Source organism: Pleurodeles waltl, chromosome 5, assembly GCF_031143425.1.
Source record: "Pleurodeles waltl isolate 20211129_DDA chromosome 5, aPleWal1.hap1.20221129, whole genome shotgun sequence".
NCBI lineage: Eukaryota > Metazoa > Chordata > Amphibia > Caudata > Salamandridae > Pleurodeles > Pleurodeles waltl.
The window spans coordinates 202,945,045-202,961,324 of record NC_090444.1 but is presented as its reverse complement, the minus strand read 5'-3'; the positions used below and the strand labels follow the sequence as shown (position 1 = coordinate 202,961,324).

General features: G+C 45.8%; 1 protein-coding gene across 2 annotated transcripts in view; it reads left to right on the top strand.

The window, feature by feature from the left end:
• CENPF (centromere protein F) overlaps positions 1 to 16,280 on the top strand; it is a 364,724-nt gene that overhangs the window by 38,744 nt on the left and 309,700 nt on the right. For both annotated transcript variants that reach the window (XM_069233898.1, XM_069233897.1), the window contains exon 6: positions 11,566 to 11,836. In XM_069233898.1, the coding sequence (XP_069089999.1) occupies positions 11,566 to 11,836 (271 nt within the window). The remainder of the gene's footprint in view (positions 1 to 11,565; positions 11,837 to 16,280) is intronic.

Here is a 16,280-nt window from a genome sequence, read left to right as displayed (position 1 = left end):
CAGTTTTCACTAGTGGGTATTAATGTTTCGGAAAAGGAGAACCATCTCCAGACGTAAAACTGGTCTGAGTTAATTAACTGTGTCAAAGGCTGCTGAGAGCTCAAGAAAACAAGACTGCCTTTGATTAAGGATTCATGCTTGCAATCCTATATTCTTAGGTTAGATTTTTCGATGTCACAAGCAAAGTAGGAATGGCGTTTGGGGTAAAGGTTATAGTAACTTTGTGGAATACTCCCTGGCTGAGTAAACCATGGATCAGTAAGAGCCAGGCTAATTCAAAATTGTGAGCGCCTATAAAATTGCCCAGAAAGGGAGTCTTAGCACTAGTTTAGGGAGGCTGTGTTTAAAAGGCCATAGTTTCTGTCTTATTGAGTCGGAGATTGGATGTGCGGAAGCATTTCTTCCAACTGTCAAAGCAGAACTGTTTGCATGAGTGTGGTAGATACCGATACACATGGTGGGCATGAAACACATGTCATGTACAGAGTTTGGTGAAATAGCCTTCCGTATGTGCAAATGGTCTCATGCCTGGTGGTAGGCAACTACTGGATATTTACTCAGCTGGAGATTAGTTAGAATGTGATGGACAATGACTAGTAAGAGTGTAATATTAGGTAGGAAAACTAGATATTGAACTCACTTCTGAAATGTTTTCACCGTAGAATGCCATTTTCATTCGCTGATAAGAATACAGATATGGCAGTATGTTAATTTATTGCACAGCTGGGTTAACGTGAAGTGCCTAGGACTCTATCTGCAGTTTGCCACATATTGTACCCCAGAACACGTTCTGAAAATAACTTATATTAAATTGTGTAGCATGCAGTTGCAACAGATTCAAAGTCACGTGTGTTTATTTTAACAAGATCTATTCTATATTTACTCTACATTCCTGCAACTGCACAACATCTCAAAAGAAGAGAAAAAGAATGGTTAAAATGGATGACGGGAGGGTGACATGCGTGGCTATATATTATAGGGAATAAAAAGAATACTGCAAGTTGCCTTACAGTTCAGTGGCCTTATAAGCAAACTCCTCATTGACTTGCACTATCCTTAAAACTTATGCAAAGGTGTTAGAAATGGGGTCTTTGGTTGGCAGTCATGTTACCCCCTGTCCAAGCAAGGACCCTCACTCTAGTCAAGGTAAGTCGCACGCAATCCAAATTATCCTGTGCCTACTCTCTGGTAGCTTGGCACTGAGCAGTCCAGCTTAACTTACAAGGCAATGTGTAAAGTATTGGTGCAATAAATCATGCAATAACACAGTATAACACCACAAAAATACACCACACAGTGTTTAGAAAAATATATAATATTTATCTGGTTAAATGCAGGTCAAAACGATTAAGATTTGATAAAGTACACTTTAAATTATCACTGTAGAAATTGATAAAAAGTCTTTAGTCTTTAAAAAGCAACAAATGTCTCTTGCAAGCACAAAGTACCTGGTTTGCTTTCAAATTCTCTGCAAAGGACCGCAGAGGAGGAGATGTGTGGAAAACGGGGAGGTGTGCGTAGATTTTTCCTGCGCACACAGACTATGCGTCATTGAGTTTTCATGCAGAGAAGGCTTTACATTGATTTCTGGCAATGGATCCTCTTCGGGTTGTGGGGTTTTCAGATGCCCCGGGGACGATGTGTTGAAATCCTGGGCGTGCAGGACGAAGTCACAGCAGCTGCGTCGATCCGGTGGGCGATGCGTGAAAATTTCTGCTGTACAGCTGGCGCTTGCGTCCATTCTTCTCAGGAAGTCGGGCTACGTTGCTCCGGCTTGGCTTTGCGTCGATTCCGTGGGCCGTGCATCGAAGTTTCCGTCGCTACGCTGACGCTGCATCTATTTCCACTTCGGGGAGCCGGGCTGCGACATTCTGGTTTGACATGAGGTGATTTTCTCTCCACAATGCAGGCTGTGCGTCATTTCTTGCAGGCTGTGTATCGAGTTTTTGCAGCACAAGGAGCTCTTTTGCAGGATGAAGCCTTTTGTGGTCCTGAGACTTCAAGGAACAGGAGGCAAGCTCTATCCCAGCCGTTGGAGAGCACTTCTCAGCAGAGCCAGAGGGCAGCAAGGCAGCAGGGCAACAGCAGAGCAGCAGTCCTTTGCAGAAAAGCAGTCAGGTGAGTCCGTTGGGCAGCAAGGCAGTTCCTCTTGGCAGGTTATAGATTCTGGTTCAGGGATTCTTCTCCAGTGGTATCTTGTCCAGAAGTGTCTCTACATACTGAATAGTCTTCCTGGGCTGAGATAAGGGAGAGGCGGGGCACACCTGCATTTGTAAAGGATGTGCCCTTGCCTCACACAATAGGGTCGTTTACCCCTAACTGATGTTTGGAACCTGTGCTGGAGGAGAGAGGGGACACTCCGAGAACCAGTTGTAACTGGTTGAAACCCCCTCTCCTCCTCATTGAAAATGCTTTGCAGAACTGAGTATAAGTACGGGGGATTTTTCCCCTCAATTTAAACTTGAAGAGACTTACTTGAAACTGGACACAGGATGCTGCTGAATGGACTCTCCAGGACCCACCTTGGACTGCTGCTGTACTGACCTATGACCTGCCTGGTCACTAGGAGAAATTCCCACCATCTGCATCCCTTGTGCTGGCCTGTTGCTGGGCCTGCTAGCCCTGTGCTTCCCCCTCCTCTCGTCTCCAGGGGCATGGTGCCGTGGCCCCTGCCACGAACCAAGGCCGAGGAGGGCTGCCTCCCTTTTTATATAGTGCCGGGTGATCGCTTTTTCTGTGCCCCCTGCACTTCATAGCGTCTGATCCCTGAGTAGAAATCACCGCCGCAACCCGGGACCCGTAAACGTCGTTCCCGCGCTGGTGAGAGTTATCACTTTCCAAAGCGCGAATGACAAGCTGTTCCCAGGACCCCCTGGGCACCATCCATTAAGAAAAAGGAGCGAGTGCGCTCCTAACGTGCCCCCGGGGCGAAGCGCGCTCTAAGGAGCGCCCCGGGGGCACAAGCAGGCACCTGCTTCGGTGCCTGCCCCCATCTGTAGCCCCACTTGTTGTGTCCTAGCTTTGCCCCCCCCCCCCCTCCCTCTGGAGGCCCAGTTGAGGCCCAGGGGGGCCCCCAGAGATCACAGGCCCTAGGAGGGGCCCATTAAAAGAACGGAGGGGGTGCGTGCCGACCCACCCCCCTCTCCCAGGATCAACCTGCGGCCCCCGTTACGCGCATAGGATCACTGGGGGCCCCCAAATTGATCTTCTTGGCACTAGGAGTGCCCTTTCATCATAAAACAAGTACTTTTGGGGACATTTTCATTCTATGATCTTAGTATGGACATTGGGGGTTTATATGTTACCTACCTAGTTTTATGATGTCACATAATTGTGCTGCTGTACCTTTTATGGACATGACATGCTGATATGTTTTTATGACTTGCCATATGTTCTCTAATGTTCCTTTTATGGACATTTATGATGCATTTATGACAAGTTCATTTCTTTAATGCGTTTCCTGACTACTGCTTATGTTGCAGAATCCTGAGTAATTACGTGTTTTAATGGGACTACTGCTTATTCTTGCAGAGTATTTGTAACCTGTGTAACGTTCTGACAACTGCTAAGGTAGCAGGGTGTTTCTGACATGCAATATTTGGTCTAATTAGGTTTTGTACAATACAGTTTATTTTTACAAAGCTCAGTGTTGTGTTTACTTTTTGGAGTGTATATATAGCGTCACGTGTGTTGTGTGTTGTGCAAACGCTTTACACATTGCCTCCGGGTTACGCCTGACTGCTCGTGCCAAGCCACCAAGGGGGTGAGCAGAGGTTATCTTGAACGTGTAACTCCCTTGCCCGGACTAGAGTGGGTGGGTTCTGCCTTGCTTAGGTGCATACCCTAGCCAACCAGAAACTCCATTTCTAACATAAGGCATGTAATCCAATATGTTGCGGAATTGCTGAGTGATAGCAAGTTCGTAAAATTAAAGGCAAGTGCCTGTGACTCTTAAGACCTCCTTCCTGACACTATACTGTAGGTTGACAGGTAGTTTTGAGGACTTATCTTGCTTGCTTACCAGCTTCATCACTTAGATATGGTTTGTCAGCTACTAAAAAGATAATTATAACCACTGGACGGGGGGGCGGGGTGGAATAACTCCATGTGGGGTTGGTGATGTAGTTATCTTGCAGGACATTAACACCATTGAGCTGACTACCATCCGTTTTTCTGGTCTGATCTCTTCCAGTCATCTTTTCACATTCTTCACCTAAGTCTACAACACCCCACCCCCCCCCCCCCCCCCCCATGCTACTAAATCTCCCTTCAGATTTTGGAGTAAAATCACCCCAGATGCTGTACAGAATATCATCCTCTCCAACGTACACCTTCCGGCCTCTGTTTTCCTCGAAATGCACCTGGCACCACATCACACTTGCTCAACAAAAGAATATGAAAACCTTACATCCTGTAAGACAATCAAGTGTTTCTATTTGTTTGTTTTGCAATTCTTTATTGAAAGGCGCAACACACAGCTTTACAAAAGAAAAATTAATGGAGAGGGGAGCATGAGACAACAGGAGAGCAGTAGCTGTCCATAAACTGTCCGAGGCTGCCAATGCCTGCCGACCACAACCCCTTCCAGTCCTACATTTCTCCTCCAATATGCAGGCTGGCGTTCACCCAAATTGGCGCATGCTTGTGAAGTTGTGGTCCACTCCGTAGAGGCGATGAGCTCACTGCCATGACTTCAGCAAGGCTTGCACTATCGGGTTGGCAAGGCGCAGCATAGACATTCCTTCACCATAGGGTGGACTCAGCCCCTGGGAGCTCGCCAGTAGTGTGCTTTCTGTTAGTACCCATAGTGCCACGTCCTGCGTCTTGGGGAGCATATAAGCAAGCTGATAGAGGTGGAGCGCCACAGCTTTGTGCTCCACCATGGATAGGCCAAGTCTGCCGCACAAGCGATAGGCCAGGAGCTTTGTGCTGGCCAGGTGGGGTGGGTAAGCCCCCAGACAAAAGATTGTATGCATTTATCCACACAACGTAGCGTGAACAGAGGGACCAGCAAGGGCAGCTTTCTGAGGGTGTATGTGTACAGAGGTAACGTCACCATTCGCACTGCTTGTTACTCTTCCCCCACAGGGAGAGTCTCAGGTGGGGCCACTTCTCAAAGTTTGGCTTCATGCAGGCTATCAAGGAGTCAAGATTGTCTGCTAACATGCGGCCCACACCTTTATTGACATAGATCCCCAGATACTTGACACGTGATGGTTTCCAGCGGAATATAAAGTCAGATAGCCGCGCTTCTGGGGGCAATGCCTCAGTTTTGTCCCAGTTAACTCTGTAGCCCGAGTGCGCTGTAAAGTTGGTGAGGATGTCCCGCAAAGTCGGGAGAGAGTGAGGAAGGTCTGTGAGGGCGAGCAGTATGTTGTCTGTATAGAGATATACGGTGGACTTTCCTCCTGGCATGGGAACACCCGATATTAGCAGCGAGTGACGGAAGGGTTCCATGGCCAAAAAAAACAGCAGGGGCGACAGTGGGCATCCCTTTCGAGTCCCTCTGTATTGAGAATGGGTTAGAGAGAAAGCCTCCGCAGTTCACCTGGTCCATAGGTGAGTAGTAAAGCCAGTGACCTTTGGCTATGAATCCATCCCCCAGGCCAAAACGTTGCAGGATCGAAGAAAGACACTGCCACTCGATCGTGTCAAATACCTTTTCAGCATCTAGGGAAAGGGCAAGGGCTTTGTTCTGTAGGTCCCTGGCAGACCACATGGCATGTGTGAGTGAGGAGGTGGTTCCTAAAGGAACAGCCAGGGACGAACCCCACCTTTGTGTAATGGATTGGGAAAGGATCACCTTACGAAGGTGGGCCACCAAGACTCTGCCAGGATTTTAATATCCCAGTTGAGCAGAGATATGGGTCTGTAGCTCCCACATAGTTAAGGGGTCCTTCCCGTGCTTTGGCAGTACTGCTATCATTGCCTTATTAGAAATAGAGCCTAGGAAACCTGTGCATTCAGTCTTGGAGAAGGGTTCATACAGGGGATCAACTACTTCCTCGCCTGCCCATTTATGGAGCTCTGCAGGAAATCCAAATTTCCCCAGGAGCCTTATGACTGGGTGTAGTCGGAGAGTGCGCCCTCCATGATCTGGGATTCCCGGACGAGGGAAACCACCCGGTGAGAGCTCAGGAAATAGTCCAATTTGGACTGAGTGCCGTGGACCGGTGACAGAAAGGTGTATTCCCATTCTTCCAGGTAGGAGAGACGCCAGTGGTCCACCAGTCCTTGATCTGATGATACAACACATTCTGAAAATTTGAAAAAGTGGACATTGTCTCTGCGGCTTCTATCTTCCAGGTCTAATAGTTTGTTCCCAAAGTCCAACAGTTTGTGGTTCCTGTCTGGTATGACGTTGAGCCGGTCCTCCGCACCAGCAGGACTCTCCACCTTGTCCTTAAAGCCTACAGTGTTGGTTTGAATAGACTTAGATGCTGTACCAAGGTCTGAGATATTTGGAGTCCAGCTGGTGGCCAACTGAAGGATCTCCTTCAGTATGCTCTCCATTATGGTATCTTGTCGTGGGCAGGGGAGGGGTTCTGCGGAGCTAGTTTCATTTGAGACCTGGAAGGTGGCTGTAGTGCATTATTGGAAGATGGCCTCCGAGAAGACTTGCCCGTAGGCATTTCCGGACCAGGGTCTTCAAGAAAAGGGAAGTCTGAGCTCCCAGAGGGGGAGGCGGCAGCTCAGGAACGAAGGAGAGGCGGTCACCCACCCCCCCCCACAGCAGTGATCAGCGAGTGATAACAGTCCAAACTGCAAGGAGTGTCTGATGCTAGAGGGTGTCCCGATGGTGCTATACAGGTAAAAGCTCAGGACCTAGGTCTGTTCCCCTCTTGTGCTGGGATGGGGGAGGGGTTGTCCACCTGTAGGGTTGACTCCCGCAGCATTGGCATTGAAGAGAAGGGGGGTGGGGATCACACGGCTTCTAGGAAACTAAAAGCAGGCCAAGTCCTGCCAATCAGCCAATATGGTTTGAGGTCAAGACTGCTGTTCTTGTGGCATCCCTCCCCTTCCAGGGATTGGCGTGGGCTATGGGAAAATCATGGGGCTGGGTGAGGCACCACAGTCCGCACGGATGGGCATGGAGCCTGGCTTGGCGGAGGCCAGGTGAGGGAGGCAGACGCAAGGGAGGGGGAGAGACGCACACGGGGAGGTGTCCAGCAGTAAGTTGCCACAGGGATGTGGCAAAGTGACAGTGGGCAGCATAGATGAGTTGGCTGCAGGATCCCCTGTGGGGCCACAAGGAGCCAGAATGGTCTGTGGTCCCCACCGAGGAGGGCCGGACGGTTCGGATGTCCCACCCTGGTCAGTAGCTGGTCCCCCAGACATGAGATCAGGGTCCAGTCAGTGAGGGTTCACCAGGCTCGAGAGGAAGGGGGTGAGGGGCCTGCAGCAGGCCCCAGGACCTGTAGGTAGAGATTGCGTAGGGACCGAGGGCCATCTGGCCGCGGCGGCACACTGGACACAATTGGGCCCAGTCAGGCAGTAGCTCAATATGTGGGGTTCCGAGGTCCCTGGGTTCAGGGTGAATTGCCGGCGATCTCACCGGTTTGTGCCGAGATCAAATCTGGCGATAATATGTACCTCAGGCTGGTCGTGGTGGGTCTGCACTGCCTGGCCCAAAATTGAAGTATTGTGCAACTCGTCAGGGCATCTGGCCGACCCGCATGTTCCCCCACGAAGATGGCAGCAGGATGAGGGGACGCGCCAGTGTTCAAGGCCTCCCATGTGTCCATCGTGGTGAGGGGTAGTACTCACGGCTGTCGTCGGCATTTCACAGCAGAAGGTGGCAGCATCGGGGGCGCACACCGTGAAACTGGTGTCGGCCGTACAGCTCAATGGGATGAATGAGACCGCAGCTTCCCTCTTGTCAGCAGACCCGGGCGCAATGATCAGGCCCGTGCAACCGCATCTGTGTCCACAGCATTAAAGGGTGCCGTAACAGGGACTCTGACCCCAGCCGTGACCGCAGAGACAGTGGGGCGGAGAGGTGTGGACACCCTTGCTGTTCCTTTATGTCCTGTCGCTACTCCCAGGCACACTGGCACGCGGAACTCTATCAGCAAGCGGCCATCTTCACTCGTGCCCAGACCACAACACCCAACAATCAACTAGATGTCTCTCTAGGAGGCGTGCCTTCTCTCAATTCCCACAGTAGTCTTCAGACTACCTGCTCAGATATTCCCCTTCATCTTAAAAACTAAATCAACACAGCCATCTCCGCCTAGACAAACTGTTTTGAAACTTGCATTTGTATCTGTATTTGTATTTTCCTGCCAAATATAAATAAGGATTTCAAAACAAACAAGCATTTTCAATGCAACGGTGCTCGCATTTGTTCGAGTTAGAGCTATTAGCGTTGTAAAGAAAAAAAAATAAAAGCAGCGCGTTTGCCCTATGTAAATTGCAGCGCGATTGCGCTGCGTGGAAAATAAACAGATAAGTAGCCCGGACTCCAGCCTAAAAACGTAGAGCCTCTTATGTTTTTGGTACTTTACCGGTGCTGTGTACGTGGGCTAAACACCGGAAAAGGCATGACATACACATGCCTTTCACAAATGAAAGCAAGCGGATTTTAAAAAGCAAGCCCAGGAACCCATGTAAGTGACTGACGTGGCATGGGCGTGGTTTCAAGTCCAAAGAGAGATTACTGAATGGACTGAGCGCTTTGCGCTCGCCCATAAAAAGGCTGCTGACATCATGCAAACAATCATGGCAATCAAAATAAAAGGCCATTTAGGGCTTAGTGAGAGCTTGTTAGCACCTGCATACATGCCAATAGACCCAATTGCAGCGGCATGTATGCACTCCGTGGAGCAAAAAAAACCTTCAGCCCATGATGCTTTGTTTACAGTTGAATGATGCTGGTCATTAGGTCAACAAGCTGAACAATTTAGGACCTGAATTCGATTTTTGTGTATGGGTTACTCTGTCACAACGGTGGTGGATAGCCCACCCGCTGAAATATAAATCCCATAGGATATACTGGGATTTATATTCGGCGGACAGGCTATCTTCCACACTTGTGAAGGAGTAACCTGTACCTCGAAATGTAAATCAGGCCCCTAATGTGCAGGTTATTTGAGCAAGTCGCTAATAATTCAATCTTTTTGTGGTATGCTTTGTTCTTCTCGTTTCTACCCACATTCAAGCATCATTCATTACAGCCACCAGTCTCTCTTGACTGGACTACACATGTTCCAAATACCAGACTCTCAACCCCTGTCAGCAGGGTCAAGTTACAACACATTCAAAAGAAGATGGCTAGTCTGAAACACTTGCTTGTGTTATCATTGAAACCTACATCAAATTCAAAGTGTTGTCTATTGTATGCATGCCAGCGTATTGTTGGCGCCTGAGCTTTCTACAAGACTCGATCTGAATGTATCCTGCAAGTTGAGGTAATCAAACTCTGCTCTCTGGGTCTTGCTGAAATAGGATAAGTAACAGGCAAGTGGCTTAGTTTAAGCTATACTTGGCCAGATTTTCCCCGACACTTCCACATATTTTCCTTCTGAGCCCTTTATGGTAGTTTGACGCTGAACTTTCTGGCATAGCGATCATGTTCCCCATTTGCTTGTCCTCTAGCTTCATCCCCTCCTTTTTCTACTTTGTCCACCACCTCTACAGCAACCCTGTACCATTCCGCACTCTGAAGTGGACTCCACTTTGTGGGAGCGTAATGAGTGTTGAGGAAATAAAGTATTTAAGAATTGAAGACATATATAGTAAATATTCAGTATTACCTATGGTAGCATTTTGTTGGGACTTATGGTTAGTATTTTTAGGTCATACCTTTACAAGTGTCCTGGTTACAGTTGTTGCCTCAGTTGTGATTCTAAATCCTACTGACTTTCCACACATGCGCCCACTACTTTTTGTGGGCACTCGGACTACAAGAGCAAGTGTAAAGTGCCATTTTCATTCAATGACAGCAGATTAACCAGTGGCTAACCATTGCCATTCACTATGTCTTCTACTTATCCTGAAGCTATTGCTTTGCCACCCTTAACATCCCTTACTAAGGCATATGATAGATAGAAACATTTTGTGATACCTACCCTCTATACTGATGCTTTGTATATTGATTGTTCGGATCCTATGGTCATAGGCCAGAGTGGATCAAGAGATTTGTCTTGGTACTGCATATCAAATCACATCAGTGCGCCACCAACCTTTGTTTCCTATTGCTTGCTAGAAAGAAATTAGCCAGGTAAAGGTATGTCTACAACAAAACCTTCTTGTCAAGAGTTACTATATGTATTTGTGTCCTTTGCTTCTTAGTGCTATGATGGCCCTTGTGGTCTTGCCTATATTAATAAATATTCTACTGCTTTTCCATTTAATTCTGCTACCTGACTACTGTCATATCTGAAATTGCCAGGTCTTTTGTATTCACTGGGCTCAAGCCCGGAATGAGTGGAAGATCAAACTGAGGCGGCAGCAGCTATGGTGCCTTTTAGTACTCTGTATTTTGGCCACACAGAGGACACATTCAACGCTGACCTGGAACGCTTTTGCTTGTACCACGATTAATTAACGCCTGACCTCTATCGAGGTGTTAACGAACATGCACATTGCTAGCAGCAAGTCTGTTGTTGCCTGTATTAGAAACGGCTCCCTCAAGATATGTCCTCAACTAACGTGAAATCATAAATTCTGGCTAATAGGCATATGGCGAATCAAACCAAGACTCATAAGAAGAAGAATTGTAGCAGACGCAGTGCAGCGATATAAGGCTAGCCCCCCTTTGCAGAGATTTAAGCACCATATACCCAGTAGTCTACTAAAATGAAGATCTAATTTCAGTAAGAGATTTTCGTTGCAATGTTTCAAACTTGTTAAGTGAGGTTCAGGACCTTTTGTACTGTATAACCAGATTTCTTTGAAAGAGGGTGACAGGACTTAAAACTATTTTATTTCAACTTGGTATATGAAGAATAACAAGTTAATCAGGTTCCTTTTGATATGGAAGTGGACCAATTTAAAAGATGACCCACATATTTACTTTTTGCACAGCAAAAGAAAAGACTGCCTACTGAGGATGTTAACGTGGCCCGTTTTAGGAATATAACAATTTCCGAATTGCACTGAACAAAGCTAGAACAACGAAGTTTAGGGCACATTTAGATTGTGATGTGTTCAGTGCTCGGGAATGCACCTATGTTCCCCATTCTCTTTGGAAATACAAAAAGTATAGTTTACCAAAGAAAACAGCTTTTTGTTTTGCGCTTATCTGCTTTTGTAAATTTTTGTTGAAGTCGTATAAGAGTTAACCAAGTTATACTATAGTAGATTTGCAAAACATGTGAAATCGAAATAGATACATATCAATAAATTTATAATGTTAATTAATCTTACTGATATTTCAGTGCACCTTACTTGCTTAGTTTTTATTGTGTAATGACGAACAAGATTAATCCATAATAAACCATGATATGACTCTTTTTTTTTTTTAAATTTATTTTTTTATATCTATAACATTGATTTATTCTCTCAAACGTTTGTGGGACTCTTCTTTTTTTAGAAGCTTTTTTTTCTAAATTATATTTCCAGAAAGTAATGCCCCCACTTTCACAAAATATGAACCATCGAGAGATTGCTCGAAATCAGGCATCTTCATCTGTCTTCTCCTGGCAACAAGAACAGACGGTGAGCTGTCTAACAGGAAGCAGTCAGGTAACCCCTCTCAAGCGAGGATACAACCCATCTCCTTTTTCCTGGGAAAGCGAAGGGACTCCAAGCAAGCAAATGTTCAGAACAGAGCAGAAGGACCACTTCTCTGAAAACTGTCAATCAAATGATTCTATCAAAATGCTCAATCAAGGTAATAGTGTACTCTAGTATGCGTCTTCTTTTTGTATAATCAAAGAAAGGCATTAAAAAGATAACATGGGCTTGAAAAATACCTAGGTTTTTATATTTTAAAATGTATTTTTCATTTTTGCACTGTCCTCTTGCTTTCAGGTATTGTATTGATGTCCTAGAATAATGGTGCCTTAGTCAACTAGTTGCATCATTTATGATGTCTGCTTAAAAAGAAAAAAAAAAAAGTGTTCCTGCCTTCCGGACAGTTTGAGGTTTTTACTGTGTATGCATTAAATGATAGAGAGCTTGTGTTACTTACCTTTCACGTTATATTCTTTAGTCATTTGGGAACCTATCATGTTTGGAATTTGAATATTGTGATCTTTTTTTGCAATATAGACCTTTTTTAACTGAAGTCCTCTAATGCAAATTAACCGATGAGATGTAAAACAAGTTCCTTTCCACTGTTATATCAGCAAAAATAACTGCATTGTCCTTTTAAATGTCCCTTACTGTCTTACATATGGATGAAATCTCTTAGTATATATAACTGTTTTTACCTGCTGGTACTAAAGACTTTCCTGAGGTCTTCCTCTTAAATTTTATTAATCGTTTTTGGATTCTGATCTGGTCTTTAGTTGCTCTGTGTCGAAAGGGGTCTTCAGTTTCTCTGCATTATTTGAGGCCATTCGTCCATTGGCAGACTTATTAATCACCTCTGCTTATGTGATTTTGACCAGAGGGCTCCAAAATTTATACATCAAGTATTTATGATCATTAAGTCGTGTCCAAAGGATTACTGTTGACTTTTCAGCAGCTCTTGTGTAGTCAATGTAATAAGAAAAGCTTCCTTCTCTCGTCATCATCCTTTTGTGATGTAAACAGTGCTTCTGAATGCAGCCCACATCAAAATGTCTCTGTTCCCTATCCAGCTGGTATTACACACACACACACACACACACATATATAATGCATGCCATGTCAGTGGAAATAAAGGTTGTCCTTTAATAAATATACTGTCTTATGAATGTACATTTGCCACATTTGTTACAATAGCACAAAAGCCAAATTCAGGACTATCACAGTACTGCAAATTTGACATTAGAAAATCTCTGTTTACTTTCTGGAAACAACTTTGCTATTAGTCAGGAGGCCTCTTCACTGGGATTTTACCTACTGTACAAATGTAATCCCTTAAAATATGGTTCTGCTTAAAAATCCTTCATTAGAACCAGAATACTTGGAAACAATAGCCTGGCCATAATAAATACATGTAAATGCGTAGAGTAGGATATGCTATTTCTTACTGTTGTTGAGAAAGGGGTATCAAGGCTTGTTTGACGCCTCGTGTCTTGTGAGCCATGGCCCCCCCTCACACACTGTACCGAGGATGTAGATTTATCAAAAATGCCAAGGTTAGTGGGTGGCAGTATTGACCCCTTGTCTTATCCACTATTCCCTATCAGATGTCTTTGTTCAGGGCTATGAGAAATGAAAACAGTGACAACTGCAGAGTGAATTGTAACCTTGGAGTCTGACTTCTCCTGCCCCCTCAGATGAGGGTAGCAAGTTCAATGTAAGGAATACTAAAGGATAGGCCATGGGAAGTAGCTATCTCTGGTTGCCTTTAAGATGCAGAGGGCCTGTTCCCCCAGGTCTGCTCCTCTACGTAAAAGTATGGCTCCTCTCTTAACTACCAGTCCCTTCTGCCGGTGAACCCCCATCTTCTCTGGTTTCCGCAACTCCTCACCTACATCAAATCCGTCAGGGGAGGGGTAGCAGTGCAGTAATTTGAAGGATAAGCGTGACTGATGATTGTTTTTAAGGGGAGCCATTTGAGCTACGCCTGTAGCTTCTTGACCCCCTTAGTGGGCCACAGCTGGTGGATTTTGCCCCGTGTAGCTTTGCAAAAAGTACTCCCTGAAAGTGCTACAGCTGGCCACTTCAAGTAAAATACATTAAATATATCTGGAAAATAAGATGCAGAGTATTGTTACAGAGGGCTGTCAGGAGCAGAAGGAGTGATAAGTAGACACAAGGGCTTTGGGTAGATTCTAGCCCCTCAATGAAGGGGGTGCCGACTGAAAATACCTGCTTATGCGGTTTTAGCCATAGCCCCATAAAAGTGCTTTATAGTAAAATAATTGCTTGTTTAAATCTTCATTTTCAATTCCAAATTGCCAAACGCTATATTTGGTTAGCAACCATGGTATGTTGAACTGAAATGCACTCAAAGGACAGGTTCAGGACTTTAGACAATGTTATTGTGGATAACGTTGATGAAAGGTCTGAGATTGAGGTGGGGCCAAGGATGCTGTATGTTAGGATGAATGTTAAAGATTTGCAAGCCTTTTTTTAAATACTCTAAATTCTTATGGAAAAACTCAATGCTGTAAGTATACAGGGTAAGGGGAAGCATGGAGATGTGCTATTCCTTCAATGCTGAGGGCGTTTCTAGTATATCAGGTATTTTAGCGGGGGTAGGCTGCCTTGAAAACAGATATGTTGGGAATGTATGTAATTTTTTTAAATGAAAAACGTTTTGTTGAATATTTTTTTGTGTGTCGACCATGTCTTCAAGGAAGGCAGGTTTTAAACCATGTGGCGCCTGTCACAGTGCCTGCTGGTTACAGATCCCCATTTGGTCTGTTTGTCTAAGTCATGCTTGGAATGCCAGGCTGTAGTGCTGAAGGCTTTCAGGGAGTGGTCCCTAAAGCTGCTTGTGGCCCAACAGTCGATGTCACTTAGAGTGGGTCCTTGGAAGTCTTGGTCCCGACTGAGAAGGTTGCGGGACAACTCAAGTCCTCTTCATCCCACTCCAAGTCATTGGGCCACTTGGAGAAGAGGTATAAGATGCGCAAGAAGTTAAAGCGTTCTTTGACCGCTACTCGTCCGTCAGCTGACACAATGACTAAGGAACATCTGCGTTCCAGGCAGGGTTCCACAAAGCTGTTACCAGGTCAGACGGTGCACCTCCCCGCATTTCCGGGAGTGCGAGCGACCCCCCTGCTCAGGTGAGAGAGTTTTGTGAGGCCATGCTCTGCGTATTCGAGTGGGCTGACTTTTCTGGAGTGCCTTCAGACCCCATTGGGTCAGAGGAGAACCTATCAGGTTGTGCCCTGACAGATCCGCCTTCCTCCCTGTGTCTGTAATGTCATTCTGGCAGCCAAGCGTCCCTCCACTAAGATGGTGTATGCCTGTCGATGGCAAAAGTTAGTAAATTATTGTACAGAAAAGTCTATCAACCCTCTTTCTGCCTCTTTTTCTGATATTCTTCTCTTCATTCCTACCCTTGCTCAGCAGTGCTGTGCTCTTAAGGGTTATCTCTCTGCCCTGTCTGCCTTCCTGCGTCTGCCTCACCAACCCTCTTTAAGTCCCCTATTGTAAACGAATTTCTCAAAGGGCTTGTACATATATTTTCCCCATTGCCCTTTATCATTCCTCAGTGGGAATTCAGTCTGGTTCTCATCTACCTCATGTGTGCTCCTTTTGAACCATTGCACAAGTGTCCCCTCTGGCTGCTTACCATCAAGACAGCCTTTTTAGTGTGAATAACGTCTGCCAAGACGGTGGAAGAGCTGCAGGCTTGGTCATCTAAGCCTCCTTATTTGACTGTGTTTCCAGACAAAGTGGTGCTTTGCACTATGGCCTCTTTCTTTCCAAAGGTGGTGACCCCATTCCATTTGGGGCAATCAGTAACTCTGCCCACCTTTTATGCTCCTCCACCTCTCTCTAAAGAAGAGGAGCGACTCTACTGTGTGGACCCAGAAAGAGTGTTGTTTTCTAACTTGACTGCATGAAAGAGTTCTGGGTGGATAACCAACTCTTCGTTGGGTATGTTGGAACAAAGAAAGTTCGAGTAGTACAAAAACAAGCCATTTCACCCTGGGCAGTTCTCTGTATTAAGAACTGCTACGCTGTGGCTAAAAAGCAGTCTTCGGAGGGCTTGAGAACCCATAACACGAGAGGAAAAGCTGCAACCACTGTGTTACCATGTGAAATCCCAGTCCTGGATATCTGTCGGGCAGCAATGTGGGCATCCCTGCATACTTTGCCAAACACTACTGTCTGGACAGTCAGGTCCGCATGGATGGGCATTTCACCTGTTCGGTCCTACAGGCCATTATAGTTTAGTAAATTTGTCCACAGCCCCCGAATGGGTTGGTATTGCTTGGGTATCTATTCAAAGGTAAGGAATCTGCAGCTAGATGTTGTAGGGGGGCTGGCTCTGTATATACTTTACAAAAGTAAGGTATAGTGTGCACAGAGTCCAGTGGATTCCCAGAGGCGTCATAGAAGCTAAAGTAGATAATTCTAATGCTGTCTCTTTGTGGTAGTGTGGTCGGGCAGTTAGGGTTATCAGAGGGTATTGCTAAGCATTTGTTGTACACACAGTCAAGAAATGAGGAACACAGTCGATGACTAACTCCAGGCCAATGTTTATTTATCAAAAAATATACTTT